Below are 27,788 nucleotides of genomic sequence, written 5' to 3'. Positions count from 1 at the left end.
AAATTATAACCAACCTTGTTTGTCTGAATGGTTGGCTAACCAAGAAGTAGGACTGAGTGGACTTGTAGGCTCCAAAGTTTTACATTGTTTTATTTTTGAATGCAATTTTTTGTAAATAATTCTACATTTGTAAGTTCAACTTTCATGATAAAGTGATTGCACTACAGTACTTGTATGAGGTGAATTGAAAAATACAATTTTTTTGTTTTTTACAGTGCAAATATTTGTAATAAAAAATAAATATAAAGTGAGCACTGTAAGCTTTGTATTCTGTGCTGTAATTGAAATCAATATATTTGAAAATGTAGTAAACATCCAAAAATATTTAAAATAAATGGTATTCTATTGTTGTTTAACAGTGCAATTAATCGCACAATTAATCGCGATTAATTTTTTTAATCGCACGATTTGTTGCGATTAATATTTTTAATCCCTTGACAGCCCTAATAATTATATTAGTCTCAGTCCAAGTGTTCACTAGTTTCAATCACCAATCATTAGTAAAGATATGCTCAAGTTTATACTATGAGACTGTCTCATGATATGCCCCGCAAAAGTCTGAGCTTTTGGAGTGCTTCTCTGTTCAGTCATTTTTGCTCTTCTATGACCTCCGTTGCCATTGGTGAACTATTTAAGGTCTTCTCTTCAGAAGATGTAAGTTGTTTCTTTAAGATAAGGAGAATTAACACACATGGGATGTAGGACAGTCCACGTAATATCGCTGGCAGTCCCAGGTAGAGCCATCTGGAATAAAAGGTGTGATTCATTAAAACATGTTTGCTTGCAGCATTAGAGCATAGCTTTTTGTTCTTGTCACTGTAAAATCTCGCTGCTCTGAAAGTACACTAATGGCTTGAGCTGTGATTCTTTTGGATCTCAATGTACACTGGATCAGTACATGGATGAGGTAATACTTAGGTTATTTAGGAAGTGGCATTCGTACTTCTGAGCCTATATTGAACCAATATCCTAACAAAGGTAGATAGTGGTCTGCTGAAGGGGCCATTTTTTCAATAAGACATAAATAAGGAGCTGAATACAAGTGGTCTTTAAAGATCTCACAGCATTTCTTCTAGGACTTCAGAGGGCTATAGCCATGGTATCCTAGACAAATTCCATCTTGGAAAACTACATTCTCTCTACCTGAACTACTCCTGCAATTCCTTTTGGAGACAGTGTCCTTCACTTCCTATTCAAAGATGTTATGCAATGTTGTTGTCAGCTGTTAAACAGCTGCCACTTTTCTCAACAACAGCAGCTGTATTTCAGAGGTAGAAGCCCTGTGGGGCAAGGCTTGTCTTTTTGTTAGGTGTTTGTACAGACCTAACACAATGGGGTCCTAGTCCATTACTAGGGCCCTTTGGCACTATGGTAATACAAATAAATTAATTAAATAAATAAAAAATAATACTTGTACCATAATAAAGCATTTTAGGATTCTTTGTGATGAAAGCAGTAATATACGGGCATGATGCAATAACAAGAAATTTTTGGTGAGGAGCTGTTATGGAAACAGAACACTTTGCAAAGGTAACCTTAACGGGGAAATAGGTGTATACTGAAGAATATGTTTATGGCCAAATCTATAATCCAATTTTGTGGTTTGTCAACTAGAGGAAGATCAATAGAACAGATACTATAGTGATGAACACAGTATTGAGGAATAGATATAGATAGGTGTGCAAAAGAAACTGTACCTATATGTGACAATGTCATACATCCTACATGCTCCTTCACCACCACAACTCAGAGTTCCCCATTTCAAACATGTTGTGTCTATCAAAGCTCCAAAATAAATGGGAGATGGAATTCCAGCTAGGAGGGAGAGAAAGGGGTGACCGTGAGGATAAATAAGACATTTTTCAATGTGTATGTTAGAAGCACACTTTTCTGCAGATTAATGGAATAAATATAGGACCATCACAGTTCCTCCCTCTTCCTACATCAGCCCCCTTCTCTATAGTTCATACAAGAGTCTCTCTTTCCTTAGCCTCCTTCTCTTATTTCCACCTAAGTAGTTTCTTTCTTGATGCTTGTTTGGCACTTTATACTGCAGTTTAAAAAATACATACTGTAGTTGCCATTCATATGTCAACATTTGCCCACACTCATCAAACAGAAATATTTAAGATACCATGGGAGAGATTATCTCTTCCAGCTGAACTATACTCAGTGAACATTTGGCAGGATGAAAATGGCACAAGGTGGCTTTAAGATGGAGGCATAAATGGAGTCCCTGGCATAAATTAGCCCAGACTGAAAGTTGCTGTAATTTGCAGCCAGATGCCTCTGGCTCTAAAGCAAAGTTCATGTTTGCCTGGCCATGCCCCCTGTACCAGCAGTTCTTTTTTCAGATAAGTGGAGATGCATATGGTGAATATGACCTCTGCATTTGTCCTTGTTTGCACTCACAGCACGGTTTAAAACATTTCTTACCAAATACTCTTGAAGCAAGTATATGGATACCCACACCAAATGACTTTTCTTCAGGCTTTAGAGACCTACGTGAGAATTGCATTGTATATTGAACAACAGTCGGCAATATAAATGCGAAACAAAGTTGCCATTGGTTTGTCAATCAAATTCTGCATCATATTACACCAGAATCCAACTACCGTGGCCATTAATTACAGGGGTCCATTATCTTGATTAAGTGGCTCTCATGAAAGAGGAGGTCTTTTTGAGATTCTTGACCAAGACTTTTGAATAACCAGAGGAAAGGCTGCCCTCACAGTACCATCCACTGTTTTGCAATGAGCCCATCGCAAGATAGGACCAGACTTTGGGAGTTAAATCAGGGCTGCGTTTATATGCATGCTGAGCAGATGTGATCAGTAAATTCATAGTTGTTATGCACCTTGCTAAGGTGTCTCAGTAAACCGACTCAAAGAGCTCCCATTAATCTGGGCAGAAGCAAAATCACCTTCCAAAGTTGAGAAAGCTTATCCTGAAATATAAGCCCTAACAATCAGCATAAGAAGACAGAGAACCTCCACCAACTCATAGGAATGCATGACCTCAGTATAAAATTTCTAGCAGGGTGCTTACAGTAAGGGCGTTCTACTGTACCTTATTAAAACCATATATCCAGGCATGGCTCCTAAGGAATAAATGAAGCTGCAGACTATTGATAATATTAAAAAGTAGTGAAGCATCATGTCACAGTTTGCTTCTTTGTCACACTGGCCCAGAACCGCAGAGACATTTCCAGATGAAAATCCAGAAGCTGCAACACAGGTGCAATTTTCAAATACCTGTCAAAAGATGGTTTTAATCATTTAGGCCCAGACTACAATACCCTTACACTGAGTAGTATCATACACCATGTGAGGTGCCAATGAAGTCAATTCACAGAGCAAGAGAATAATGATCATGAGTAAGGCATCAAAATCTGTCCCTCTGTGTGATCTCATAGTTATTTAAAATATGTTTATTGGTTCTCAGACTTTCTAAACTCTTCTTTGGGCTTTGTTTTATTTTGTTGTATTGCAGTTCTCATTCTCAGTCATGTTCCACCTAGCATGCAAGAATTTATAACTAAAGCCTTAAGGAAAATTCTTACCGTATTAAGATAATAACCTCTCATCAGGGTTTTTGTTTGTTTGTTAGCCATCCTGTTACAAAAAGAAAAGGAGGACTTGTGGCACCTTAGAGACTAACCAATTTATTTGAGCATAAGCTTTCGTGAGCTACAGCTCACTTCATCGGATGCATACTGTGGAAAGTGTAGAAGATCTTTTTATACACACAAATCATGAAAAAATGGGTGTTTATCACTACAAAAGGTTTTCTCTACCCCCACCCCACTCTCCTGCTGGTAATACCTTATGTAAAGTGATCACTCTCCTTATAATGTGTATGATAATCAAGGTGGGCCATTTCCAGCACAAATCCAGGGTTTAACAAGAACGTCTGAGGAAGGGGAGGGGGGTAGTGTTAGGAAAACAAGGAGTAATAGGTTACCTTGCATAATGACTTAGCTACTCCCAGTCTCTGCCAACATTTTTATGGCTGACTTAGAACAACGATTCCTCAGCTCTTGTCCCCTAACGCCCCTACTCTACTTGCGCTATATTGATGATATCTTCATCATCTGGACCCATGGAAAAGAAGCCCTCGAGGAATTCCACCATGATTTCAACAATTTCCATCCCACCATCAACCTCAGCCTGGTCCAGTCCACACAAGAGATCCACTTCCCGGATACTACAGTGCTAATAAACGATGGTCACATAAACACCACCCTATACCGGAAACCTACTGACCGCTATTCCTACCTACATGCCTCCAGCTTTCACCCTGACCACACCACACGATCCATTGTCTACAGCCAAGCTCTGCGATACAACCGCATTTGCTCCAACCCCTCAGACAGAGACAAACACCTACAAGATCTCTATCAAGCATTCTTACAACTACAATACCGACCTGCAGAAGTGAAGAAACAGATTGATAGAGCCAGAAGAGTTCCCAGAAGTCACCTACTACAGGACAGGCCTAACAAAAAAAATAACAGAACACCACTAGCCATCACCTTCAGCCCCCAACTAAAACCCCTCCAATGCATTATCACGGATCTACAACCTATCCTGAAGGATGACCCAACACTCTCACAAATCTTGGGAGACAAGTCAGTCCTTGCCTACAGACAGCCCCCTAACCTGAAGCGAATACTCACCAGCAACCACATACCACACAACAGAACCACTAACCCAGGAACCTATCCTTGCAACAAAGCCCGTTGCCAACTGTGCCCACATATCTATTCAGGGGACACCATCACAGGGCCTAATCACATCAGCCACATTATCAGAGGCTCGTTCACCTGCACATCTACCAATGTGATATATGCCATCATGTGCCAGCAATGCCCCTCTGCCATGTACATTGGTCAAACTGGACAGTCTCTATGTAAACGAATAAATGGACACAAATCAGATGTCAAGAATTATAACATTCATAAACCAGTCAGAGAACACTTCAATCTCTCTGGTCACTCGATTTCTGATCGAAAAGTGACTATTCTTCAACAAAAAAAAAAAATTCAAAAACAGACTCCAACGAGAGACTGCTGAATTGGAATTAATTTGCAAATTGGATACAATTAACTTACACTTGAATAGAGACTGGGAGTGGTTGAGTCATTATACAAAGTAAAACTACTTCCCCTTGTTTATCCCTCCCCCCTCCCCTCCCCCCGCACTGTTCCTCAGACGTTCTTGTTAACTCCTGGAAATGTGCTGGAAATGGCCCACCTTGATTATCACTTCAAAAGGTTTTCTCTCCCCCCACCCTACTCTCCTGCTGGTAATAGCTCATCTTAAGTGATCACTCTCCTTACGATGTGTATGATAAACACCCATTTTTTCATGGTCTGTGTGTATATAAATCTCCTCACTGTATTTTCCACTTTATGCATCCGATGAAGTGAGCTGTAGCTCACGAAAGCTTATGCTCAAATAAATTGGTTAGTCTCTAAGGTGCCACAAGTACTCCTTTTCTTTTTGTGAATACAGACTAACACGGCTGCTACTCTGAAACCTGTCATCCTGTTACAGATCATTATAGCCCTGCTTTAGAATTCTATTATTTTTGTGAGATTTCTAGTGCTTCCCAGTGTTTAAAAAGGTGGTGGGGGGCCTGTGTACAAGGGTCAAAGACCTGACCCCTGCCCCAATTAAAATTGCTCTTGATTGCTGAGACTTTCAGCACTATCTTACCAAAGATGCTGCGTCCAGATTATGATAGATCCCCCACTTTTTTAGACTGCTTTAAACACTGGCACTTCCAGGTTTCAGACAAGTGGAAAATACCAGAGGCATAACTTCTCAAATGGTATTTTGGTATTTCCACTTCTGTCTATTCCATAAAAGAGAAGAGGCTTGTTCAATCTTTTGTTTTCTTTAAACTTAATTGAACTAATTCAAGCTTCAAATTTTCAGAGTCAGTTTGAATTTGGGGCAAAGGGTCAGGTCAGTCCTTATTGTACCCAAACCACTTTGCCCATCTCTAATTATCACTCTTTAAAATCCTTGTCAAATTTATATGTATATATCCCACTGCACCATGCTATCTAGATTTCATAATGTGAGCTGGTAGGCCTTACTGTATATTTGCTTGTTCCATCTGAAGCTTTACAACCAGCAAGACAAGGTGAAACATACGTTATTCCATTCTTCCCACAAACGGGGTCCCACACTTTACTTGAGCAATCACAATCACTGTTACAGTCAGCAAGTAGGGTTGTTTCCATGTATGAGACCTGTTCTATTCTGAAATATATTTAAAAGGTGAATAAACAATTAAGGAGTTAAAAAACAACCATCACCACCGCCTAAAACAACCCCCCAATAGAAGCTTCTTATCATTGACTACATAAAACTCTCTTGGTAGGTCAGGAACTTTTCCAGGACTCGGCCCTGCACTTTTCACATAAAACATTAATTGGTCAGACCCTTAGAATTTAGTCTTTCTTCTGTGTAATTTTTTTGGCTCGAGACATTGTACAGTCCACAGAGATATACTACGACTGCTGTACAACATGACTTTCATAGACTATGGTGCTTATATCATCTGTTCGTGTGTGTGTGTGTAAGTATAGGTTTGTATACACACAGGCACACACATACAGATTCGTGGCAACCTTCAAATCAAGAAACTGCAGATAAAACATTCCATGTTATCTACATGAAAATAATATTTAAATAAAAAGCTCCTGTATGTCCCTCTGTTATTGCAATTACATATGTGAATGGTCAGCCAGACACATAACTGGCCACTTACACCAGCAAATATCTGACTGGAATATACGATTGTATTAGTCACAAGTGCCAGTGGGACATGCAACTGTATGTGCATTTTTGTTTCTGTATTGTTGCATGGATGTTTTAGAAAACGGGAGGCAAACAGGTTAATTTAAATGTTCAGAACACATGAACACAGTTCACAGCACTTTCACCTCTTCCACTACATTCTCACTTTTGTTTGAGACCTAGGATAGATCATCTTCCAAGGAGAGTACTCAGTGGACTTAACACCCGCGTTAACTAACTTCTCAGCACTATGGTTTTAGATACAGAGTGGGAGGATGAGTTGGGGAGGGAGAGAGAAACTCACTGCCTTTGCCTTCTTGGACACTGATGGTTTGGATAAATTAGAACCTGAATCTGAAGTGTTCCTGGTTTTGTTTTTGCAAAACCAAACTGTGGACTCCTTGGCCCATTTCTAACTAGAATATTGGTTTTATTACAAGGGGATGACAGATCGTTTCAGTATTGTGATTTAAAGAACATACCCTTCATAGGAGACTGTTAGACCAGCAACTGGAGAATTTTCACAGACCGTGAAATAAGCAGCGAAGTAGATTAGGTATTCAATTAAAGAGATCCAAAAGGCTATGTTGGCAGCTTGAATGGTACTTATCTTGAATTTCTTCATTAGAAAGCCTCCAAGAAAATATCCAATGCATATAACTGGTAAATTGTAAACAGCTATGGAGACACAAGCAAATAAAGCTTTTCTTGTTGTGCAAATATTTATCATATAAAGCCCTCAGCAGAGTCACCAGCTGGTAGGCAAAAATGAGATATAATGGGAGTGTACCTATTAAAAAGATGGCTTGTGATGCAGATTTCCCATACTGTTGTTCCAAATATTTTGGCATGAAGGTTATCATACCAATGAAAGCACTGAACTGCATCACAGTTATGCATATAAACAACATATAAACTGGGTTGTGAAACAGACTCCGGAGGAATGGGATGAAATCTGGAATGAAGAATGTAACACGTTATTTTGAAGCTTTACAAGATGACATTGCTCATTGTGGCTGAGGAAGTAGGGAAGCAGAGGTGGCCCTAAATTGAATCCAGTTCAATGCTGGGATTGGTCAGAGGCCACAGACCTACTGTAACTAACACCATCTGGAATGGTCCCCTGGAGGGTCTTTTGTTAGCTCAAGATGTCCCTCTCCTACCCCACACACTCCGATTCCAATCCAAGGAACTGCCTGTAAAGCACAACTGAGTGCTTATCTTTTTCTTTTTTTTTAAATCATGATGTATTTGTATAATAAATTTAAAAAAAGGAGTACTTGTGGCACCTTAGAGACTAACCAATTTATTTGAGCATGAGCTTTCGTGAGCTACAGCTCACTTCATCGGATGCATACCGTGGAAACTGCAGCAGATATTATATACACACAGAGATCATGAAACAATACCTCCTCCCACCCCACTGTCCTGCTGGTAATAGCTTATCTAAAGTGATCATCAAGTTGGGCCATTTCCAGCACAAATCCAGGTTTTCTCACCCTCCACACCCCCCCCCCCCCCCACAAACTCACTCTCCTGCTGGTAATAGCCCATCCAAAGTGACAACTCTCTTCACAATGTGCATGATAATCAAGGTGGGCCATTTCCTGCACAATTTGTGGATTTGTGCAGGAAATGGCCCACCTTGATTATCATGCACATTGTGAAGAGAGTTGTGTGTAGGGGGGTGGAGGGTGAGAAAACCTGGATTTGTGCTGGAAATGGCCCAACTTGATGATCACTTTAGATAAGCTATTACCAGCAGGACAGTGGGGTGGGAGGAGGTATTGTTTCATGATCTCTGTGTGTATATAATATCTGCTGCAGTTTCCACGGTATGCATCCGATGAAGTGAGCTGTAGCTCACGAAAGCTCATGCTCAAATAAATTGGTTTGTCTCTAAGGTGCCACAAGTACTCCTTTTCTTTTTGCGAATATAGACTAACGCGGCTGTTACTCTGAAACCTATAATAAATTAGTAACCTTCTGGTTACTAATAAACCGTGTGGGTAGCATTAACTCGTTCCGGGTTTGTTTTCCTGCCCTCATCTTTTAAACAAAAACCTTAATTGACTCTCTTCTTGTTTGAGTCTCTCCCTCCCCTCCATTTCCAGTACAGGATCTTTTATTGTCCTCATTCCTTTCGTGCAGGCATTCTTGGTTCCATCCATTTTTCTTTCACAGTGGAATTCATATACATTTCATTTTTAACTATGTCTTCTTTAAGCATGTCCCACATATATTATATACACATGGATATTAATGCTTCTTCCCACTGCACCATGCTAACAAGATCTCATCATTCTTTCAGATTTTGCATTCCTGAAATGCTGCACTGCTGGTCTCATAATGGCTACCTAGGATCTAACCACTGTCTCTTCCACCACACTTCTAAGTACTTGATTCTGAGTTCTCATTCAGTCAAACGTTAGTGGGACTGGGTATCTTTGGGAGTTATGCTTGAGTAAAGTTTGCAGAATCAGAATCCAAACCATAAAAAAAATAATTCCTCTCTGTTTAATTTTTTGCACTAACTAGTGTGCTGATCTACTGTCAAGAAACTTTGTAAAACAAACTGAAACTTTTATAACACAATGACCACAATTTGTCGAAAATGAGCACCGCTTTTCATTGAAGTATATCCTTTGAGGGAGGGAGGACTAGTATCTCAGTAAATGAGGGTTAATACATCAGTCTCACAATATTGTTTAGTTTATAATAAAAAAGCCAAAATGTCTCTAATGGCTGAAATGCTATGAGCAGGCTGCCTTGTTTGTAGATGCCACATGGTCTAGGATCAAAACATTCTGGGAAAGGGATGGGAGTGTTAAGTTGAACTACACAAAGTGGATTTTTCACTTGAAACCAAGACACCTTTTAATTAGGGATTTTTAGGGTCAGTGGACTTCCACATAAATATAATAAAAAGTGCTGCTCCTATGAATGATAATAGAAAGAAAAGTGCTCTTAGATAACACTGCGGGACTAGAAATGCTGAGTGATTAAATGGGCTCCTTTCTTTGTCAAAAGATTACTTCATGGAAGGAAAACTGGCTGTTGATTTTTGGACTACATGACTGAAAAGAAATGACCTTGTATTTAACAGAGTGAAGATTTAATATAGGTTTTCAAAAGTAACTAATGATTTTGGGTACATTGAATGTGAAGTGGCACCTATCTTGAGATACCTTCAAGGGATAAGCTTTTCAGAGTGCATGTGCTCAGCCCTTTCTAAAAACTAGGGCCTGTTAAAATGTCTCTATTGGGACATCCAGTACCACTAGTCTCTTCCGACAATCTTCTCCTATAATGAATTTTAGTTATTTATGTTCCTAAAGGGTCAATATGAAGAACTGGAAGACATACAGAAATTAAAAGAAAAAACAAGGTATACCACATATAGAAAACCTTTACAAATATAAAGCTTGTTATCTATATCCATGCAACAGTAAAAAAAAAAAAAATTAGTAAATCTTTCTGGTGAAATCCACCTGTTTTCAGAGGCCTATGAACCACTTGAGTGCCTTGTAGGTCCTGTTTTGAGGATTTAATTGGAACTTAAGTGGCGCACAGGCCTTGCGCTGGTTCTCTGCCTAGGGAAACGCGGAGAGGGGATTTCACCCTCTAAGATTTGCAACTTCCTGTGATTTTTTCAGTTTCATTTTCTAAACTTTGTCAGTGTACAGTAGTCTTTCCCAGCTCTAGTTATAATTAGTGGTTGGCTGGAAGCAAAACTCCAGATCAAAACTCCCCTGAAATTTAGGAGAAGTGGGGAGGTGAATCTGGATCTCAATTTCAAAGCAGGCATTTATCTCTATAAGGGGCCAATCCAAAATCCCAGATCCAACACCCTTATACTTTGGGGAGTTGAAAATCACTGTGTGAATGTTGCAACTCGGTACCATCTTTAGTTATAAAACACACATAGTCCAATCATATAGAGAAAAGAAAGACTTACCTAGTATGGTGCTGGTTTTAATGTGTTCTACCAGATAATGACAATTGTACATTTAGGAGATAGTTAGCTTAACTTACCTTTAGTGATTTCACGCATTTTCCATTTGGCTTGAGTTTCACCTCTCTCTTTTGATTCATTTATCTTACTTAATAGCTCAGTATCACTTGCTTGTCCTTCCTTTGGAAGGGACTCGGGCAGAAAACAAAAAGGTATTCCAGTGAGCAGATTTACTGATCCACAAATCAGAATGCCCAGCCACCATGCCCCAACCCAACGGGCATCAGTAAGTGTTATAGTCACCTCCTCTAAAAATAAAGGAACACATATCTGATTAGCTCTGAGTTATCTTTCCCTGTGGTCATTGGTTGTGCTGGTTACTTCTCATATTTAAGATAGAATAAAACTGTTTGAAAGATTCAAAGTACCTCTTAAAATGAGGCTTGTGGAGGTCACCAATATCTCTTTTTTATGCAAATAATTTATCTGCCAAATCTGAGTGTTCTTTATTGAATATGTTTTTTTTTTACTGTTAAACTATCTCAGATGACAGAATAATTTACCAGATGATCTGTTTGACAGATTCTTTCACTCATGTTTGAATTCAGGTGATTTTGTTGAACTGAACAACATATGATTTTTCATCAGAAAACTATTACTAGCAAACTGGCAGAAAACTACAAGTGCAGTTGATGCTGAGATATACACAAATCATCCCTGTTGATTAATACATACAAATTTTATTTATAGATATTAGTTCATTACCTATATCTGTGAAACCCAGATCCACATACAGCTGTGCACAATATGATCCCAACATGAAACCAATAAAAGGACCTATCACAGTTGCTATCTGTAAGCATCCTAAAATTGGGAAAGGGGGAAAATACACAAAATTAGACCTACAGAGAGTTATTTTCATGGAAAATAGTTTTGTTTTTAGTCCAGTTCAATTGATTGGGCACACAGGAAGGGAGTGTTGCCTAGTGGTTAATGCAGTGGACTTTGAGTCAGAAGTCCTGGGTTCTATTTCCAGCTCTGTCGCTGACTTGCTTCTACTCTACTCCATGCTAAGGCCTCAGCTGTAGTATTGTGTCCAGTTCTGGGCGCCACATTTCGGGAAAGATGTGGGCAAATTGGAGAAAGTCCAGAGAAGAACAATAATAATGATGAACGGTGTAGAAAACATGACATACAAGGAAAGTTGGAAAAATTGGGTTTGTTTAGTCTGGAGAAGAGACAACTGGGGGGGGGACGTGACAACAGTTTTTAAATACGTAAAAGATTGTTACCAGGAGGAAAGTGAGAAATTGATCTCATTAACCTCTGAGGAAAGGACAAGAAGCAATGGGTTTAAATTGCAGCAAGGGAGGTTTAGATTGGACATTAGGAAAAACTTCCTAACTGTCAGGGTGGTTATGCTCTGGAACAAACTTCCTAGGGAGGTGGTGGAGTCTCCATCATTGGAGGTTATTAAGAAAAAGTTAGACAAACACCTGTCAGGAGAGGTCTAGTTATTGCTTAGTCCTGCCTGGCATGCAGGGGACTGAACCTAGATGAGGTCCCTGACAGTCCTACACTTCTATGATTCTATAAGTGCCCTAGCATACTTTGTTCTCTGGTTGACACTTAATATCAGGGCTGCTTGCTTATAAATCTGAAATTCACTTGCTGTCCCTGTTCTCCTGTATGTGCTTCATGGGCCTGAGTCTTTCCATTGATTTTAACGGGCTTTGGATCAAGTCGTCTGTTTTTTGTTCAGTCAAATATACCAACCAAGTAACTTTTTCACTAGAATATTTAAAGAAAGCGAATGCTAAAGGGCACAAAGGTAAATCCCTAAACCCAGGCAGAGCTCCATTGATTTAAGTGGGGCTCCACCTACGCTCAAGGGTCTGCTCAGTTGATTCTCAATGCAGGATCCCAGCCTTCATACAATCAATGAACACTCAAATTCATTTAAACATTTGAACTGATAGTTGAATGACATTTTCTGGAGTGTGCACCCACCTCTGACTACTAGGTAAATAAATAAAAAGAATTTTGGTGCACTATTTACCTTGAACAGCCAAAAAGGGTGGGCGGGGGTGTTTTTTTTGTTTTTTTTTAAGCCAGCACATGACACAACAATGTTGAGCACTTGAAGATATACCTATGTAAAAAGGTGAATTTTCTGCTTTGGAAAAATCCTCCACATATGAAATAACTAACGGCATGATGGGAGTTTCACCAATGCCTCGTATCATGTTTCCTACCAACACAAGCACCCACATCAAGGACCCAGACTTTTGTTCGCACTCTGTGAATAAAACAAGAAACCTGTATTAGTGGTTTTAATGTTGCCTGGAAATGAAATATTTTCTACAAAGAGAAATGAATATGAAAAGCCATCTCACCACTTAGGGTTTAATAGGGCCTTATAGGCCCAGCCCAGAGAATGGGGCAATGAGGAGTCATACATAGTAACCCAGTAAGAGAACTGGTAAAGAGTTTGCCTCAGAGGCATTATGCCTGCTGCTACATCACTTTATGGAGTGCAACTTACTCCCTCCACACAGTCAGGAGTGTTGGTCACTGCCTAGGCCAGATCTTTGCCTCCTCTCCACGCACTGGGCCACTGTAACTTTGAGGTCAGTAGCAGACAATGGTGCCTGCATTCTTGCGAGCACAAGATTCTGAAATTCTGCCTGGCCTTTAGGTGAAGGTCCTTGCACCATCTCTTCCTCCTCCAAAATTGCTGTTTACCTGCATAAAGGCCTGGCAGAATTTGACCCCTAGATAATTCATGGAATAGAAGTGTATCCTTAAAATGACAGAAAAAACCTTTGTGAACCAAAAGTAAGAGATGATTCAAAAACAGCATATCTGTCCCATGGAACATAAGGATATTTCACCATTTGTTTTCATCCCAAATGAGTACAAAATATCAAAATTTTTCTTAAAATAAAAAAAATTGTAGAAAATTTCAGTTTGGAAATGGTGCATTATATTTTGACATTTTTGATCAAAATGAAACATTTTGACAGTTCCAAACCAACACAAACCAGGAAAACCTCTTTTCTGATTCTTTCCTATGGGTACTGCTACCTGGCTACACACCATCTCCCATGATACCCCAATGGTCTCTCCCTGTGGCTGACTTGCTGTGCTCACTGTTTTGGGTTGAACTCCCTGAACTGAAGCATTTTGTTTCAATATTCCTGATGGAAAATTTGCTGAAGATTATCTTTTCCTGCAGAAAATTGATTTTAAAAACATCTCATTTTCCAATATGAAAATGTTTCACTTGAAATTTTTCTATCAGCCCTTCTGAAAGCTTTTTTGCCTTTCAAGATCTGACTTAAGGTTCCCAAAATTGATGCCACCTTAAAACTACTGGGCTGAGCTAGCTCAAAATTCAATAACCTTGTCAGAAGATTCAGTTTACAGTTGTATAAAAGCAATATTTTGTGCTATCACTTAAACTGAAAACTCAGGCTGAAAATTCATACAGAGCTATGCAAATCTAACAATGTTCATAGTGAAACCAAAATAATTTGCCCAAAGCAAATGACTTGGAATAAGGACTTCTGGGTTATATTCCTTACTTGCATACTGATTTGCTGTATAACCTAGGTATAACTGTTTAACTTCTCTGTGTAGCATATTCTGCCTTCATAAAATGAGGCAAACAATTTTCTAAATCCTCAGATGAAAGGTGATATGTAACACAAAGTGTGGTTGTTAAGTAGCATGTAGTATTAAGTAGCATGTATTATTTTCATTTTTCTTTAAGTCCCAGAACAGTGATGCAGAACCATGAAGAGCTTGAAGGCCATGTTCTTCATTAAATTGAGCCACAAAAAAACAAAAAATAATGACATCCTGTCTTTATGTTGCAAAGTTTGCATAATAATATTGCATCAACATGATACACCCTTATCATAGATTGATGGAACACCATGGCAAAAATATAACAACTTAGTGGCAGGATGCTATGCCATGAGTATTTCATTGGTCTCTGTAGTGCCATTTGATAACAATATCATTAATTTACATTAATATGGCACTGGCAATGTACTTGCATGTTTCAAGCAATAAAATAAGCTACAGACCCTAGTTTATAGCATCTAGTTTCTCCCCCATCACACATACCGTCTATTGAAAGGGAGTAGATGCTATTTCTCTTCTCTGCTCCTCCTCCTCCTTTTCTCCACTGCTTGAAAGAACAAGGTGGAATTCTTATATCTCTTACCCATTTTCCCAGCACTCGCAATGCTGCCTTGTTCGTGCGAGGTAGCCTAGAGAGTGTTTCCAAAATCTGTGTTCTGTTAGCTTTTCTCACAATCAGGCAGTGAAGGAAGGGCCACCCATGCCTGTGAACATTATAAGACCTGCACATGGAACCATGAATGTCTCTAGGGCAACAGACTATTACACTGCCCTAAAGAAAAAAACTAAAGCGAGGAAACTGCCTGAGTTCTGCAGCTTTTTATACCTAACCTTGAGCCCTAGAAAAAGCATTAATGAAACACATGCAGCCTACTCAAAACCTACAAAAGTAATTAAGCAAAAAAGGAGCACTAGACACAGAAAGAGACGCACCTGCTGATTGTTTCTCCATAGATGTGGAGGACTGGATTTGATTTATGAGACACATGGACATGCTTGATGAAGAATTCTCTAATGGTGAAAGGGCAGTTTCATACTGATACCTGTTTGAGTCAAAGTAAAATGTTTCCAAATTAAAGAGAGAATATATCAGATCCAGCTCATAAAGCTGTTCTCTTGTATTAAAGCTGTTTAGGAAAGGAATTACTTAGATATAATAAGAATTAAAAGTTCATTGAATGTTCCATTCATTAACCAAAAGTAATCTCTGGAATAAAGAAACTGTCATACTGGATCAGACGTGTGGTCTATCCACTCCAGTATTCAGTTTCTGACAGAATCCAGTATCAGATGTTTCAGATGAAGATTAAAGAAACCCTATAATAGAAACCTATATTCCATTTGTGCTGCAGCCAGAGAGCTGGGACTTGGGAAATCCATATAGGAAAGAGTTGAATCAGTCAAGGCCAGAGGAGATGAAGCCATGAAAAGGGATTTTGTAGAGGGAGATACAAGTCAGTGATGTACATGTGTGATATTACTTGAGGTGATGTAGGCATCATTACAGACACAGGCGATACAGGAGAAAGAGACTTCGGGACCAAGAAAATATAATAAGGTATACTAATAATACTACTATGGTATCGTAATATGATAGGAATAGAGGGCAATGCAACTTGGAGCTTCCCCTGCTGAGACATCACAGAACAGGGAGGTAATCATCCATGGTGACAACTGCCCACTCGGATCAGGAGATGAAACAAAATGGAACAACATAGGTTGCCCCATAGGCGCTGACTCCATGGGTGCTCCAGTGCTCAGGCACCCACAGAAAAAAAATAGCGGGTGGTCAGCACCCACCTGCCACAGCTGTTTGGTGGTGCTGCTGATCAGCTGTTTGGTGGCTGCGGGAGGCACTTGGGGGAGGGCGGAGAGCAGTGAGTGGGTGGGGGTTGAAGAGGGGGCAGGAAGAGGCGGAGTGAGGGTGGAGCCTCAGGGGAGGGGCACAGTGGGGGTGGGAAGAGGCAGGGCAGGGCCTCAGGGAGGGAACAGGGTGGGGAAGGGGCTTTGGGGCAGAGCAGGGTGGAGCACCCCCAAGGAAAAATAAAAGTCAGCACCTATGGGTTGCCCAGTAGAGATGTGAATCTCCCAACCGTTAATCCGTGGTTAGGAAGTAGTTATTAACTTCTGAAGCCCTTGCAAAAAAAAAAAAAAAAAAAAGAACCAAATTCTGATACCCTGATTCATGCTGAGCATACCTTACTCCACAAGTGGTCCTACTGATTTCATTGGGACCACTTGTGGAATAACGTATTACTCAAGGAGAGTAAGCATACCACAATCTGGTCCATCCTTAGCTAAATACTCACCGTTCCATGAGAAAATGAGGTAGTGATATCAAAAGACAGCCAAAAGACATAACTGTGCACCCCAAAGTAATTATTCTTGGTCTATGAAGTTTCGCACCAAAGTAACTCACAAATGCTATCATCAACAAGTTTCCTGCAGAAAGAAGAGCATGGTTCATTTTCACATTTACATGCCAAGTTACTCGATGTGGGTGTTACTGTACTAGCAAGAGGATTGGCTAGATGATTAAATAAGACTTTTCCATCTATGGTTTTTGCATCTGTGGTTTTTGCGTAAAGGGTTAGGCCAACTAGGAAATATTCTGATAATAGAATGTTAAGTAAAGTAGAAATTATGACTAAAGAGGAGAATATCAACTGAGGCTGTCAGAAGAAGAAAACAACCACCTGCGTACTAAATTACTGCCGTCAGTGCACTTTCAGAGAAATGTAAATTACAAGTTAATGGAGAAAACACGGATGAATACAGAAATCCATGTGAATTAGAGCTGGGTGAAATTTATTCAGCAAATAAAAATTTGCCAAAAAATGCATTTTTTAGGGCACTGGCACTATTTTCAAATTTGGGTCTAATTGACCTATTAATTTCAGCTGAAAAACAATTAAAAACCAAACATTTTGAAATGTCAAAATGGTTTGTTTTAAAATGAAACAAAATATTGATTTAAAACTACATTTTCTAAACAAACCATTTTTTTTCATTTGGCAAGGAAAAACAAACAACATTTCAATTCTGTTCAAAACTAATCAACTCCCCCCCCCCCCCGGCGTATTTTTTTGTTTGGAAACCAAACTCAAAAATCTATTATTCTCTAAGTTCTGATGGGGATGCTACATAGTGTAGTCAGTTTGATATCCCCTTTATTTCTTCCCTGATTTGTGAGGAATAACATGGATAAAGAAAGTCCCCCATTAAATCATTTCTTTTTAGAGAGGGAACATTTCATGTGAGGAAAAGCTTTATGATATATTGTAAACACTGTTTTCTAGAAACTAGGCCCTGCAGCTCCAAGATAGTACATGTCTTGGTACGTTATTATTCTCTTAGGACACTTTCTATGTATACAAATTTTATGGCACAGATTTTAACACATAAATGCAATGATGGGGGAAAATGCAGAAATATAAATCTAAGTACTTCAACACTGAAAATAAATACAAGATAACACATATAGAGAGAAGAATTGATTCATTTATATTAGTTGCAAAAATAACTTAATAGGGGAGAAAAAAGAGGTTACTGTACTGAATGTCATTATAAAATATAAATAGACTCAAAGAGCTTGATTCTGATCTCACTCACATTCATCTTATACTTATGTAGCTCCTATGACTTCACTGAATTTACTATACTTTGGATTTATAACCAGTATAACTAAGAGCAGAACCAGACCCAAAATGGTCCAGGGCAGGTATAATTTCTGACACACTTGTTAAGACATCCTCCTTTTTATTGGAAACACAGGAACTGCCATACCGGGTTAAATCATGTGTCCATCTAGTCCAGTATTGAGTCTCTGCCAATGGCCAGTGCCAGCTGTGTCCGAGAAAGGTGCAAGAAATGCTGGCATATCCTTTTTATATATAAATCGATAGTCAAACTGCATTGAGCCAGGTGTAACGCTCAAAAGTCCCATTTATACTTAAGTATGGGTGCAACTTTCTACATTGGAGCATTCCTATTGAGTTCATTACATTACATATTAAGATTATTTTAATCCTGAAATTTTAAATCAATCAAGATGACAATATCCACAAGTCTTTTCAGTTACGTATTCATATTAATACCAGGGGTTAATTAGTTTTAAACCATCACCTTTTTAGACCCAGCATCAGTAATTTTGGCAATTTCCTTTGTTATTTCAAAAGCATGAGACTACCCTGGGTGGGTCTGTAAGTCCCTCAGAGGTCCCTCCCTCCAAGGGCTCTATTCTGAGCTGCCTTATGGGACTGAATTGCAGAGTGGGCAGGTAAGGGAGAGAAGTGGAAGGATCCTTGGCTCCATCCCCCACCATTGCATCAGCCAGCATCAATGAGCCGGCATTCCAGGGGAAGTAATCTGTGCCAGTTATAGGGCTAATGCAGATTTCTTCCTCTCCCCCCTCCCCCCGCCCCCGAAGCAAGGGGTAATCAGGACCTACACTGTAAAGTATACACTTTTAGAGACAAAGTCTGGTTCTTTGTCTGCTCCTGTAGCAGCTCAGCTACCGAGTGCCCTTTGCTCGAGACTTGCACTTTGATCTATACCTTTTGTGGAGGCAGGGGTCGGTCCGTTCCCTCCCCCTGCTCTCTCACTCCCCACTCACTGGTGTAGGAGATGGAATAGTGGCCCCAGCAGGGGCTACTCTCCCTTAGCCCTATGATCTATGAGGCAGGTAGCCAGAAAGAGGAGTCAGGAGGGTGCCACAATTCCAGGGGACAATCCTGTTCTTAAGCATTAAAGTGTATATAGTTGTTTTCTGAAAAGTGACCCAAAAAATAGACCCTTCTTTCTCAATGGATCTGCTCCCTGTCTGTTCAGAGTCAAATCTTCAAACTTTAGTTACAGAAGTATGTTTTAACAGCTTTTTACTCCTTTAAGATCTGCCCACCTGTAAAATAAGGATAAGAATACTTACCAGGGTAAAGAATTTTGAGATCTGCTGATGAACAGTGCCATATAAATGTTAAATAGTATCTTTGGTGTTAAACTGGATGTTCTATTGGCAAAATATAACAGTCAGGTGTTCTTTGGAAGCTCCTAAGCAGATCAAGCTAGTCGAACCAGAGTTTGCATCTGCATTCCCTTTGTCACATAAATGGTCCTATTGATTTCAGTGGGCCTAAATACACGAGTAACAGTTTATAGGATCTGGTCACAGACACATCTACAGGTCACACAATGGCTGCAAACCCAGACAAACTAATGAAGAAAGGGAAGAGCCGAAATAGCCCCTCACCCCAGCTGTGGAAAAATACTGTTTTGTCAAAGAATACTAAAATAAATGATTACCAATTTCAAAGCTTCCATTAATAATGCCCACCAGAGAGGCTGGAATATTAAATCTTCTCTCTATCTGTGTGAGCATGCTATTCATGTAAGCCCCAGACATAGTTTTAGCTAGATATGCAAATGATGATGCCAGCAGAAATACCTGGGAGAAGAAGAGAAGAATACACACACAAATTAACAAGAGCATGGAGATTTAGGCATACTTCATAGCTACTTTTCCCAACAACGTTGTGTTTCCAGTGAAAGCAAATACATAGTCCTGCAGTTTTGAACTAAATATGAATTCAACTCCATACGCTTGTATTTGCGTACTTGCTGTACTTGCGCATCGTGTTCTGACTTCAGTGGGACTACGTCCATGAATAAGGAGAGCAGGTTTTTATCTTCCACCTGTTCACATACATCTGTGTTATCATTGCTGTTCATCCTTCAGAACCCTCAGATCCCCATTCTTCACCAGACACTACTTAACATCGAGTTCTACAGCCAAGGATGTGATTGAGGTTCGTTTTTAGACAATCTAGGTGCAGGAATTTTCCCACTGAGCAGATGTTTGTTGCAAGAGTGCCATCTGCGGGACTGAATAAATACATGCACCAAAAGAAAAAGAACCCCAACCAAGTGACCTGAAAGGCCTTTGGCTTTACTCATGTGGGTCATCAGTTACTCCCAGGAGCAGTCCCATTGGCTTTGAGAGGACTACTTGTGTGAGTAACTACTCTCCCATGTGAGCAGGGTTCACAATCTGGCCCAAAGTTAGTAAATTTAAAATATGGTAAATAATAATATGTCCTTTTTTCAAGTAATGTTTAGTAATTGATAAGAGATTATTTAAATATAAATGCTCTCATTTGCTGAGTGATGCCTTTACATCTGGGGGTATCACTAAGTAAACATGAAATAAAAATGAGAATATTTTTAAGTAACTTCCAAACTTTTAACGATCATATTCAAGTGTAGGAAACACTAGTAACAAACTGACTATGAAATACTAACACAAAATGAAGCCACTAAATACAATTCGGTATATTCAAAGCAAAATATTAGCTCATCGCAAGTATGTCACCTTTGCCAAGAATCCTTTAGCAGTTTCCAGAAATGAGGTGTCTATAGCAGAGCGGGGGAAATCCTCTCAGTCCCTCCTTCAGTTTGGAGGGGAGTTTTAACAAGGAGCTTTCAAGTGCTCCCTCCAGTGCATCACAGAGCTTAAGGTGATGGCATTAAACAACATTTTACAGTAAACTATGTTTGAACTTTATAGTTAACTGTGAGCTTTAAAATAATCAGTGCTTCCTACCTTTGTACCTACAATTCCATTGGTTTATAACTTTTAACCTAGAGGCAAGCAACTACAACAACTGTGTGTATAAATAAATAAAATAATTAAAAGATCACCTTAAGCTTGGAAATACAGCAGAATTTCTCAGTTGCAGCTGGTTTCTTAGTTTCTTTCATGTTGCTTTTTTAAGGTGGCTCTGGATGTTTGCTTGTGAAAATTTCTGATGATGCTACTATTGTATAAAAGAAAGAAAAGAAACCATAGTAAAAGAATATTCTCAAAAATGCAACAGAATCCTTCTGAGATTCAATAATGTCACTAAACTGGAGCAGTTTCCATTCAAAATAATGAGCACAATTAAATAAATACATAGATAAAAAATTAGGCCATTATGGAAATGAATTATAAACTTTTCTAATTTAGAAATTTTAAGACATGAAACTCAAAACTCCAAGGTACTGGCCACCTCCTATGAGATAATAACCACCCATTGACTTCAATGGCGATTAAAGGCATGCAGATGCCTGCACACTGCCCTAGCAGGATCAGGCCCTTGGTTGATGGTCTCTGGAGCTCACTTGTGAAGTGATCATGTGCATAGGGTGACCAGATGTCCCGATTTTATAGGGACAGTCCCGATATTTGGGGCTTTTTTTTATATGAGCTCCTATTACCCCCTCACCCCCGTCCTGATTTTTCACACTTGCTATCTGGTCACCCTACATGTGCATAATAGAGAAGGAAGATTGGCTACCTACCAGCTCAAAGCCGGAGTCTGTGTCCATGCACTCTGCTATCCTGTCTCCAATAATAGCCAGAACCAGAGGCTTCGGAGGAAGGAGCAAAACCCTATTATGGACAATTATATATTAACCTGCTCATACAGGATGTTTCTTCCCAACCACTGTCAATGCGTGGTTAAGGTATACGGTGAAGCACAAAGGTTTCTATCCGTCGTGATTTTTTTATCCTATCAAATGCAACTATGCATGTTCTTATTAGCCATATCAATGTCATCTAGTCCTGTTTTGAATGCTACTGTGGTCCCAATCCAACTTCCCGTTTAAGGCAATGGAAGTTTTTCTATTCAGTTTAATGGAAGCTAGATTAGGACCTAATCTCTTGGTTTCAAGTTGTATGGGGGAAGGAGGAGACAAAAAACTCTGAACTGTCCTAAAACATTGAACTGAACTGAACCAGAAACAGTTTTCCCATAAAAATTTTGATAAGTATTCCACTCTACTTGATTCGTTTCCCAAAGAGCCTCCTACCTTTGCTGATTCTTCCTGGTATTTTAGTAGATCTAGCAGCTCTGCTAAGCCAGCTGCTGTCTTCAAATCTCATGCATTCTGGGACTTCTCCAAGGTGTGAGAGGAGAAAGGGCAATACAATCTGGGGCACCACTGATCTGGAAAAGCCGCTGAGTGTTTGAGATTTAACTACAACAGAAAGCCAGAGTGAAGCAGAGAAAATGCCAGAATTGAAGGAATTTTCCTTTAATGACTATTGTCAAAGATCGCCTTCCTCTGCAGCATGAAGCACGGGTCACTTGTAGGTTTATACTAGTGTAAATGGTGGATTCTCTGTAACTTGAAGTCTTGAAATCATGGAGTTCAGTAACTCAGCCAGAGGTTAGGGTCTATTACAGGAGTGGATGGGTGAGGTTCCGTGGCCTGCAATATGCAGGAGATCAGACTAGACGATCATGACGATCCTTTCTGGCCTTAAAGTCTATGCGTCTATGAAAGGGCTTCATTAACTCAAGTTATATAATACAGTTACCTACTGGCTGTAAGGGAGGGAATGTGAACAAAATAAGAGTGAGCTAGAGTTCAGCCAGGCCCCACCTTATATAAGGCCAGCCACAGCGGGTGGGATAGAACCTGGGGCCTCTGGAGCTTAGTGCATGAGCCTCTACTGCATGAGCTAAAAGCCATACAGTTGTTAGCTAAGACTGTAGAGCACACTGATTAATCTCTCTCTAAATCAGGGGTGGGCAAACTATGGCCCGCAGGCCACATCAGGCCCATCAGACCATTTAATTTGACCCTCAGCTCCCGTCAGGGAGCAGCATTGGGCGTTTGCCCCGCTCCGGCACCCCAGCCGGGAGAGTGGGGTCGGGTGCTTGCCCCACTTCGCGCGGGTCCCAGGAAGCAGCCAGCATGACCCCCCCCTCTGACTCCTATGTAGTATATGGAGGCGAGGCCAGGTGGCTCTGCTCGCTGCCCTATCCGCTGGCGCCACCCCCACAGCTCCCACTGGCCACAGTTCCTGGCCAATGGGAGCTGCAGGGATGGCGCCTGCGGACAGGGCAGCATGCAGAGCCGCCTGGCTGTGCCTTGGAGCTGGGGAAGGGACATGCTTCCAAGAGCTGCTTGCAGTAAGCGACACCTGGAGCCTGCACTCCTCAGCCCCCCTCCCCACCCCAATCCTCTGCCATAGCCCTGATCCCCCCTCCCACCCTCGCTCACAGCCCAGAGCCCCCTCTTGTGCCCCAAGCCCCTCATCCCCAGCCCCACCCCAGAGCGCGCACCCCCAGACGGAGCCCTCACACCCTTCCCGCATGCCCCAACCCCCTGCCGCAGCCCTGATCCCCCCTCAGAACCCCTTGGTCCCAGCCTGGAACCCCCCCTGCATCCCAAACCCCTCATCCCTAGCCCTACCCCAGAGTCCTCACCTCCCCCCACACCCCAACTCAGAGCCCGCTCCCGCACCCTGAACTCCTCATTTCCGGCCCTACCCCAGAGCCCACACCCCCAGTCAGAGCCCGCACCCCCTCCCGCACCCCTACCTCCAATTTCGTGCGCATTCATAGCCCGCCGTACAATTTCCATTCCCTGATGTGGCCCTCAGGCCAAAAAGTTCGCCCACCGCTGCTCTAAGTGGTCTCAGTGCCACTAGATGGGACAGAACACCACACCCAGGAGGTGTGTGGGTTACACTTACACCAGGAATGGATGTGGATTTATCAGTTCATCTCTTTCATCTCTTATACTCTGCCTTATGATCTATTCTGGTTTTCCCATCTCGCAGCACCTGCTCCTCTCAACCTACTTTACCTTACTGGATCACAACTGAAAAAAAGAAACAGCCTCCAGTAGACGTACCAGTGGCACTCACCTGCTCTTTCACAGTCTTCCTCTTGAATCCCACAGGATTGACCTCGTGGAACGGTAAATTCCACAGCAATGTTAATCCTTTCAAATGTATTTCTTCATTACCTTGATTCTTGGCCGATTCACTAGCATTAACCGATATTACAGTCCAGTTTTCATCTCTTCATGTTCAGCCTTTAATGAAGCTATACAGTATTATAACATTCGTTTAACTATTTGCACTAACTAATGCAAGTGCTCCAGCATTTTAGACCAGTAGCATAGTAGAATAAATGCTGTTTGTTTTTTATTTTGTAAGGCAAACCTATCTACTTGCAAATTTAATTCCACTGCCAGGATTAAATTGCAGAGAGACAAAGGTGGGTAAGGTAAAGAAGAGCTCTGTGTAGCTTGAAAGCTTGTCTCCTTCACCAACAGAACTTGGTCAAACAAAAGCTATTACCTCACCCATCTTGTGTCTCTAATATACTAGACAAACATGGTTATAAGAACAGTGCAAGGAATTAAACTGTGTTTATTAGGCTGAACATGTATTTGCTGAATCTGATCACGAGAAATTATATGCTTTGTCTTATGCAGACTGTGGCACATACAGCATGTGTCATAAATATAAAGGGAAGGGTAAACTCCTTTAAAATCCCTCCTGGCCAAAGGAAAAATCCTCTCACCTGTAAAGGGTTAAGAAGCTAAAGGTAACCTAGCTGGCACCTGACCAAAATGACCAATGAGGAGACAAGATACTTTCAAAAGCTGGGAGGAGGGAGAAAAACAAAGGGTCTGTGGCTGTCTGTATGCTGTTTTTGCCAGGGGCAGAACAGGAATGGAGTCTTAGAACTTTTAGTAAGTAATCTAGCTAGGTATGTGTTAGATTATCATTTCTTTAAATGGCTGAGAAAAGAACTGTGCTGAATAGAATGACTATCCCTGGCCGTGTGTCTTTTTTGTAACTTAAGGTTTTGCTTAGAGGGATTCTCTGTGTTTTGAATCTAATTACCCTCTAAGGTATCTACCATCCTGATTTTACAGAGGTGATTCCTTTACTTCTATTAAAAGTCTTCTTGTAAGAAAACTGAATGTTTTTTCATTGCCCTAAGATCCAAGGGTTTGGGTCTGTGGTCACCTATGCAAATTGGTGAGGATTTTTACCAAACCTTCCCCAGGAAGTGGGGTGCAAGGGTTGGGTGGATTTTTAGGGGGAAAGATGTGTCCAAACTATGTTTCCCAGTAAACCCAGTTAAAGTTTGGTGGTGGCAGTGGAAATTCCAAGGGCAAAGGGTAAAATTAATTTGTACCTTGGGAAAGTATTAACCTAAGCTGGTAAAAGTAAGCTTAGGAGGTTTTCATGCAGGTCCCCACATCTGTACCCTAGAGTTCAGAGTGGGGAAGGAACCATGACAGCATGTCATAGCATGGGTAGCAGTATGTAGGTGACAGTAGTCTCCCGGAGGCCACTATGCCCTTCCTCCCCAGATATGTGGGTGGAGAACAGGCAGTATGGGGCAGGTAATGGGTGGATCATTGGTTCTGCCAACCAGTTCAGCTGCACTGGCATATATGAGGACATATGCTGTGCTAGCTATGGGGTTAGCCCCTGCTGGAGCAGAAGGAAACCAGGAGACAGATTATGATTCAGAATCACAATCAGCTTTCTGGTCTCCTCTTGGGGCATCACAACGTACTGTCCTACATATGGGACAGTCTGTAAAATGGCAATTTTGCCCTTAATTAGTATTTATTACCTGCCTTTGAAGCACAACTATTAAGAATTCTAATCTGTATTTTTTAAAAGTTATTTGTGTAAAGTTACTTTTAATCTGTTTCTGAGTGGGAGGGATGATCACCTGAAAGTCATAATTGTCATCCAACTATATCATTTCCAGCAATGTTCCTGAGACAGGGTGGAGGGTACAGTGAATAATAGTCCTAGCTTTCAAATGTTTTTGTGGCTTCATGTCCCAAATGCTTAGTCATATGGTGCTCAAGCAAACACAGACTTACAGAGATCTCTGGAACTTCCTTACCTAAAGTCCATTGTCAAAAGGCATTCAGTGATTTACGTAACTAACCTAAAGTCTGAATTACAAATTTAACAATCAATGCATAACGTGCAATTCACTTTTCTGAACATGGGTGAATTGAAATTCGCTTTTAAAGTCTAATGACTGATTGCCAATAATTTTCCTTCTATTTGTTCAGCTCTCATTGCAATCTCCCTGCTGTATCAAAACAGCAAGAGAACTTTGCCCTAAAAATGGCTGGTAGTGTGATAAACAGATTACTGCTTTCAATCTAAAAGCTGTAAAGGTGATGTTAAACATTTAGTTTGAACAAATAGTTAAGCCTTTTTTAAAAATCAGGCTTGTACTCTTTTTACCTTCTTTATGATGTATAAAGAAGGTAGGGGGAGGGAGGGAGGGGGCATTTGCTTGATTGTTACCTTAAAGTATCAGGAATACCAACTATGATTTTTCCTGTGTTTAGAGGAGGATGTGTATCTCTCTCATGTTTATGGAGTGATATTACACCTAAATTGAAGGCCTTAGGGTGCTGAATTTTAACAGAGATGTCCTTTATCCAAAATGTTAATTGGCCATTGAAGTTAAATAGGTGGTGACAAAACAAATAAATAAATAAAAGTTTTTGTTAATCTGACTAAAGATCTCCTCTTGTCTTGAATGCTCAAATTTCACTTTCCTGACTGTTGAAATGACATCATTTCACTAGTTTTCCAGCCATTACAGTCTTCTGGGAAGACAGGACTTGAATTTCTAATGTAAAACCAAACAACAACTAAAACCCCAAGCAGAACACAAAGTCTTTCAGGTCATCTTTATAAACCCAATTTTGTTGTTTTATTTCTTTGCAGGATACCTTTAAGAACTCTCAGCTTTTTAGAGATATCTCTTTGCAGTCAACTATCTGAGATACTGAGCTTGTCAATGCCAATACCTTAACCAGTTGGCACAACCATTTTGCATGGACAATGCGATGACTTAATCTTTTGTGTACAAAGGAGATTTCCTGCAAAATAGACATAACTAAAAAATTCTTTAAAACCACTTAAAATGGCCAATCCTGTTTTAATAAAACCAATTCAAACTCTGCTGACCAAGTAAATTATATAGGGGAAAACAAATTTTATGAGCACTTATGAGCAATTTTTTATGAGCATTATAACAGAAAATTTGTCGTCTACTTACTGAACTTGCCAAGTGATCGACTCACTGAACTTGCTGAGGTGTCTGAACAAGTGGTTAATAATGTCCCTTCAAAAAAGAGACTTTGTTCTGAATCCGAATTTGTTGAAAATTAACCCCTGTGCAGTAACCAAAGTTCTGTTCTAGTCAAACATTTGCAGTTTCAGATTTTAATTCAGCTTGATTTGATAGGAGCAATTTTCTGCTTATGTTCATACTCTGGGCCTCTATACTGAGCTCAGATATGCCCATGTTGAAAATAATGGATTAATCAATATATTTGAAGGGGCCACAATTTAAGTCATTTATATGATAAATTATAGTTCTGTGGGTTCAGACATCTTATTCTTTTATTACCATAAGTCTAGAGGCCACAACAGAGGTCAGAGCCCCACTGAGTGAGGCATTGTACAAACCTATAGTGAGAGACAATCCCTGCCCCAAAGCAGACATGTAAGCATGTAATCTAATGTAAGC

At 40.3% G+C, this 27,788-nt stretch overlaps 2 protein-coding genes across 9 annotated transcripts in view; one reads left to right on the top strand and one right to left on the bottom strand.

The window, feature by feature from the left end:
* Positions 1-308: 308 nt before the first annotated feature.
* LOC140900753 (solute carrier organic anion transporter family member 1A2-like) lies at positions 309-27,365 on the bottom strand. Of its 8 annotated transcripts, none has more exons than XM_073318519.1 (18): positions 27,315-27,365; positions 24,119-24,299; positions 22,270-22,437; positions 21,757-21,847; positions 21,115-21,230; positions 19,720-19,861; positions 16,728-16,860; positions 15,352-15,461; positions 12,920-13,066; positions 11,533-11,631; positions 10,848-11,075; positions 7,603-7,767; positions 7,295-7,490; positions 6,107-6,272; positions 3,070-3,254; positions 2,437-2,501; positions 1,698-1,815; positions 310-744 (listed from the first exon to the last, which is right to left on the bottom strand). In XM_073318519.1, the coding sequence occupies exons 5-18, from the start codon at positions 21,172-21,174 to the stop codon at positions 588-590; spliced, it is 1,971 nt and encodes a 656-aa protein (XP_073174620.1). In that variant the 5' UTR covers positions 21,175-21,230; positions 21,757-21,847; positions 22,270-22,437; positions 24,119-24,299; positions 27,315-27,365; the 3' UTR covers positions 310-587. The 8 variants fall into 8 exon arrangements, with proteins under 8 accessions (XP_073174664.1, XP_073174620.1, XP_073174647.1 ...); XM_073318546.1 differs by having other exon boundaries at positions 22,270-22,406; XM_073318537.1 differs by having other exon boundaries at positions 24,119-24,288; positions 27,315-27,359.
* Positions 24,926-27,788, top strand: part of IAPP (islet amyloid polypeptide) — a 29,436-nt gene continuing 26,573 nt past the window's right edge. The window contains exon 1 of the mRNA XM_073318600.1: positions 24,926-24,954. The gene's annotated coding sequence lies outside the window, so the exon portion shown is untranslated. The remainder of the gene's footprint in view (positions 24,955-27,788) is intronic.

This window comes from Lepidochelys kempii, chromosome 1 (genome assembly GCF_965140265.1).
Source record: "Lepidochelys kempii isolate rLepKem1 chromosome 1, rLepKem1.hap2, whole genome shotgun sequence".
Lineage (NCBI taxonomy): Eukaryota > Metazoa > Chordata > Testudines > Cheloniidae > Lepidochelys > Lepidochelys kempii.
The sequence above is the reverse complement of the archived record's forward strand: the minus strand, read 5'-3'. Positions and strand labels throughout refer to the sequence as shown.